The sequence below is a fragment of the Temnothorax curvispinosus genome, unplaced genomic scaffold (genome assembly GCF_003070985.1).
Source record: "Temnothorax curvispinosus isolate PA1 unplaced genomic scaffold, ASM307098v1 QBEX01015263.1, whole genome shotgun sequence".
Classification (NCBI taxonomy): Eukaryota; Metazoa; Arthropoda; class Insecta; order Hymenoptera; family Formicidae; genus Temnothorax; species Temnothorax curvispinosus.
In genome coordinates, this window is record NW_020225043.1 from 1 (window position 1) to 6,015 (window position 6,015).

The following is a 6,015-nucleotide window of genomic DNA, read 5'->3' on the forward strand; positions in this document are numbered from 1 at the left end:
GGGTGAAACATTACTGAATAGGCTACAAGTTGCGCAAAATCGGGCTATGAGGGTTGTACTTCAATGTGATCGACGTACTAAGGTAGACCAGATGCTGCAAGCACTCCAGTTTATGAATATAAAACAGAGATTATTATATGTATATATTTTTATTTTTAAAATAATAAGAGGAATAATGCGTAGACAATTAGGTACCAAAATAAAAAGAGTAGGTAATGTGAGTAATAGACAAACAAGACAGGCTGAGAATATTGTAGTGCGGTTTCGTAGAACGAGGGGCGGGCAAAAGAGTCTATTCTATGAAGGTCTGAATATGTACAACGCCCTACCGTTAGATATAAGACAATGCGAGAGGATCGAACAATTTAAGCGGAAGTTAAGGTAGCACGACTAAATATCTCCGACAAAATATCTTCGACAAAATAACTCGGGAAAAATATCTCACGTCGAAATATTTCTCCGACACAATATTTTCGACAAAATATCTCACAAAATATAAAATATTGAGCTATCCACACATTTTATTTTAAGAATTATGAAAATATATATTATAATTCCCTGCATCAATATTCTTACCATCGTGTATTCCATCGTTCGTGAAACTACGTCGAAAGTTTCGTGGCGTTGCGTAGAATATAAAAACTGTAACTGCCGTGGGCGAATTCATACGAGCTCAAAGACACGGTCCGGTACGTGACATTTTATTGTGTGTTTTGTGCTGTTTGTAGTGGTATTATGATTGCAAAAGCTATTTTGACATATTATAAGAAAAATATTAGATGAAACGGAGCATAATCATGCCGCTGAGGCGGCAAAAGTAGAAGCGCGAAAAACTATCGAAAAAATGAAGAAACGAGCTATACAGTCGGATGAGAGCACGAATGCCGTCGTTGCTGCTGTTACTTCGAATGTGTCTGTCGGTGCGGCTGCCGAACTCCCGTCTACTTCTGCCCTTGCTCGGACGGTACAGCGATCTCGAGCAAAAATTAGTCCTCAGTTGCCAAATCCCGATTCACGCGAGAGCCTGATATCACCAGATATTTTTACGCAAACTTTGAGGGGTGACAAATTCTTACTGCACGATAACGGTGGCAAAGATCGATGCCTAATTTTTAGTACTGCGGAAAACTTGAAGATTCTGGCTCGTTGTAGGTTGTGGTTGGGTGATGGAACCTTTAAAAGTGTTTCTACTGTATTTGCGCAATTGTACACCATTCATGGCTTTCTGTCCGGCAAAATTTATCCGCTTGTGTACGTCCTGGCTTCTAATAAGCATGAGAGCACGTATGCTACAATTATATTGTTTTTGAAAAGCGTTGAATCTCGCTTGAAGCCAACCCGGCTCATGATCGATTTCGAATCGAGCTTCGCATCGGTTTTTGTTCAATACTTCCCGGACGCTGAGATAAGTGGTTGTCATTTTCATTTCGGGCAATGTATCTGGAGGAAAGTACAATCGGTTGGGTTGCAGGTGCATTACGGGCAAGACAGCAATTTCGCGTTGAGTATCAAAATGTTGGTCGCGTTGGTTTTCGTGCCGGTAGACGATGTTATTAATGCTTTTGAGTCTCTCACGCAATCAGAGTATTTTTCTGAGGATAATGAGTCTGTTGAAAGCGTCCTTGGGTATTTCGAGACCACTTGGATTGGGTCGTTGGATCGTCGTAAAAGGCGCCGTTCCCCTTGCTTTCCTATCTATATGTGGAATTGTTACGTTGCGGTTGTAAATGATTTACCTAGAACGAATAATGCGGTAGAGGGCTGGCATCGAGCCTTCAACGAACGTGTGCGTATTAGTCATGCATCGATCAGCAAGTTTATTAATGTATTTAAAAGCGAGCAAAGTACTACCGAGTTGTTAATCGCGCAAAGTCGCGCCGGTCGTAACGTACAAAATAAGAAGTAAAAAAAATATGCTGACTATGATGAGCGCTTAAAAAATGTTGTGCATGGTTATATTGCTGCCAACATTTTGAAATATCTGTGTGGAGTTGCCAACAATATTATTTTGTAATTTTGATGACGGTATTTGTGTGAGCCAATGGAGTCGTTGTTATATCGATTGCTTGTATTTATGTTGTAATAAACGCCAATTTTGCAATAAACGCCATATGTTCAACGGTATTGTTGATATTTGTGAAAATATATGTCGGCGAGATATTTAGTGGCGAGATATTTAGTCGCGAGATACTTTGTCGGTGAGACATTTTGTCCGAGATATTTTGTCGGATATATTTTGACCGAGTTCACTTGTTACGCAGCCGAAGTTAAAAGTATATATTGTACCTCGTGTAGAGGAATTATTGTAAGATCATGTGTTGTAAAAATAGCCGAGAAGGCTAATAAAGCTCATCTTTCTCTCTCTCTCTCTCTCTCTCTCTCTCTCTCTCTCTCTCTCTCTCTTTCTCTTTCTCTCTCTCTTGCTCCACCTGAATCTTGAAAGATCATTTCTTCCTTTGTTTTACGTACTGCGTTGTAAAAAATAGTGCGAAAATGTTTAGTCTACGCGATAACACCCCCTTTTCCTACAAAAAAATTTGTTTACAACCTGTCTCGACAGGTTCGATGCGTCATCGGATCGGTCATGGTCGATGACGTCATTTCTTCCTTTGTTTTTACGTACTGCGTAGATAGATTGTTTTTTAAGTATAAATAGGCCAGTCAAGTTAGACATTTGAGGTCGAAAGTGATGCGAACTTTTTTATTTCTTTTTACGCGTTAGGGGGTGTTTAGAAAAGCTTATTTCTGAGTTGTCGTGTTATTTGACCCAGAGCTTTTTGAGGGGGGGAAGGGAAACCAAAATTTTCGCGGTTTTTTGCATTTATCTCGTTTCGATTAATAGATAGCACTTTTTCGCTCTTGAGAAAGTTGTAGGGCTTGAAAAAACGAAGAAAATGAGCGGTGACTCGTTCCAATTCGTCAAAAATTGAGCCCAGGGGAGCCTCCGAAAGTTGCGCGTGTCGAGCCAAGCGTTCGGAACTCGGCGCGTTTTTCGCTTCTGTCTCTTTTCTGATAAATGCAATCGACAAATGACTAATATAAAACTTGTAGAGGATGAAAATACCTACCATACCTATTATACCTGCCGTACGAAAGCCGAACAATTGGAGGAAGCCGGAATTATCATTCCGCCAGATTTGTTGTCGATAATGCTGCTTGGGTCATTACCCACAGAATATGAAAGTTTCTGTATCGCAATGGAATCTCGTGATGAAATACCTACCGTGTATCGACGCACTTAAATCGAAACTTATAGAAGAGGCGCGGTAAAGCGACAAAGCAACACATAAAGATGCAAATAATAACGCGTTAGTCACCAAGGATAAAGCTAACCAAAGTGCGGAACCTTCAAAAAAAGGCAAGCCTAATGAACATAAACCGCATAAGTTTTTCGGAAAATGTTTCAAGTGTGATAAGTTTAGTCATCAAAGTCGCGATTGTAGATCAAAGACAAGAGGTTATAAGACTGACGATGCGTTACCCGCGATATCGTGCAATGCGGAAATGCCTAAATCGAGCGTTTGGTGTTTGGACAGTGGAGCTACCAGTTATATGTGTAATAGTAAACAACGTTTTTTTGACTTAGATGAAAGCGTTCAAAGTAATGTTTACACCGCCGGGGAACAGAGTGTGAAATCGCTTGGAATAGGCGAAATTCGAATAGAAGTAAAGTTAAACCATCGCGCAACGAATAGAATAAGATTAGAAAATGCTATTTACTATATATATATATATATATATATACATATATACATATTAGGTACATTAACACCTGAGTTCTTGACATACGAAAAACTAGAAAGCATATGCAAGTGGAAAATTTCTCAGAAATTTATATATCTCTTGACGATTCGCGCAACGAGATCATTACCGTGCAATAGGAAACTGATGTTTTCATTACCTTAAAACGATATTTATTATTTACACAATATTTTTTTTCATTAGTAAAATGCACGGATATGCTGCTAATGTTTATCTACATTATTGCAATATTTTTATGTCCATACCTTACTGAAATTGTTCAGATTGATGACATATAACTTGGCGATTGTTACTTGGGAGGCTTTCTGGCCCCGCGCGATTAGAAACAACAATAACTTTTGCACCTTTATGGACGCATTGTACCACATTCCGTTATAGCTGTAAAAAGATATATCACGAAAGAATATTTCTTGTAAATTCTGAATAACTTTATCTTACGCTGCTATTGAAACTTGAACGCTATGATCGGTCACTTCTTGCCCGGCCCAATTGTTGAAAAATAATCGACAACTTTGCATTATACCAAGAGCCACGTATCGCATAATTTCAGACGATCCGGTTCGAACTATAATCTGCAAAAAATCATTAAGCTTGAAAACATTTTCAGCAATAATTAATAATAAAAATATAATATATTTATATTATATTGCTGTTTAAACTTAAGTTTCAATTTTACATTATTATGCTCACCATTACGCATGAGGAAGTATGCAATAAAAGTCCTAATCCAATTTCGAAAAAGAGGAACAACGCCACTGTAGATTCCATCATCTCTATGAATCTGAATCGATAAACATTATCAAGATCTCATGTAAATGAAATTTTAATAATAGATACAGTCATGCTTAAACCTATGTGAACTTAGCACCCGACTTTCATGAAAAAAATTTTTTCGTATGTGCATTCAATTACGCTCGGTTTGTACTAGAGCTCGGAATACCCGGGTATCCGGGTACCCGCCCGTTCGCCCGTTACCCGTTGTATACGGATCTGGACCGGTTCCGCGGGTACCCGGGTAATTCGGGTAGCGGGTACCCGTATCGATTCGGGTACCCGCTACCCGTGTCAATACGGGTACTTGTTATACCCGCGTCAGTACGGGTACCCGTATCGAGGCGGGTATAACAGCGTATGCCACAAATATCTGCGCGGCGTATTACACGGAGACGCGTATACGCAAAGTAATAAAATATAAATTCTCACACGCTTCAAAAATATATTAAATATATGAAAGAATGCTTTTATATTAACCCTTCGTTTTTTCGATACCTTCTAGTGCATACGTGAGTCTGTCATGTTCAACGCTCCCTACCTTAAAGTATTTTAAAAAATCTGAAAAAATTTATAAAACATCTGTCTACATTGTAGTTGACAATTTTATAATTTTTTGATAACCATTTGTTTATTTAATATTTGCTTTTTAATGAACTTTCAATAATATTAGCAAAATTATTACTTATAAAAAAGATATTACGTCTAGTGCATACATGGGTCTGAGACGTCCGTGCGAGACTTAACTTGCTCGGTATTCGGCGATATATTGATCTTTCGTAACAGCTCTGGGTCCCTCTTGAGTCCCTTTTCTCACTTGCTTTTTTAGAAATGGAGGCAGGCTTGCCAGTTTTACAGTTACGAGCAGATATTATTTTGGCTCGGACGCCGTAGACTCACGTATACGGAAGGTTAAATATGCGTTACACATTATGTGGATAAATAGCTATATGTGTGTAATTATATTTGAAATTTCTATAAATTGCTTTACGTGTAATTTTATATATTTTCTTATTTTACATGCATATATATCTTTTTAAAACCAGTAATATAATTATATATGATATAATACTATCATTATTTTATACAGAGCGCCTTGGGTTTTACCCGATAAACTGCGGGAGCATATTCTACAAGTGAAAATAAGAAAAAAATATTATATGAAGTTTGGCTAGATATTTGTGGCATACGCTGTTATACCCGCCTCGATACGGGTACCCGTACTGACGCGGGTATAATAAGTACCCGTATTGACACGGGTAGCGGGTACCCGAATCGATACGGGTACCCGCTACCCGAATTACCCGGGTACCCGCGGAACCGGTCCAGATCCGTATACAACGGGTAACGGGCGAACGGGCGGGTACCCGAATACCCGGGTATCCGTTTCTTTTTCCGAGCTCTAGTTTGTACCCGATTGTACTACAGGTTATTTCGTTTGTACCTCAAAGAAGCGAAAGTTACGGAGTGTTAAAAAATCAT

General features: G+C 38.8%; 1 protein-coding gene across 1 annotated transcript; it reads right to left on the reverse strand.

Moving 5' to 3' along the window:
- Window positions 1-3,832: 3,832 nt before the first annotated feature.
- On the reverse strand, window positions 3,833-4,536 carry LOC112465503. Its single transcript, XM_025033075.1, has 4 exons — window positions 4,453-4,536; window positions 4,201-4,334; window positions 4,008-4,140; window positions 3,833-3,901 (listed from the first exon to the last, which is right to left on the reverse strand). The coding sequence occupies exons 1-4, from the start codon at window positions 4,531-4,533 to the stop codon at window positions 3,833-3,835; spliced, it is 417 nt and encodes a 138-aa protein (XP_024888843.1). The 5' UTR covers window positions 4,534-4,536.
- Between the last annotated feature and the right edge of the window lie 1,479 nt (window positions 4,537-6,015).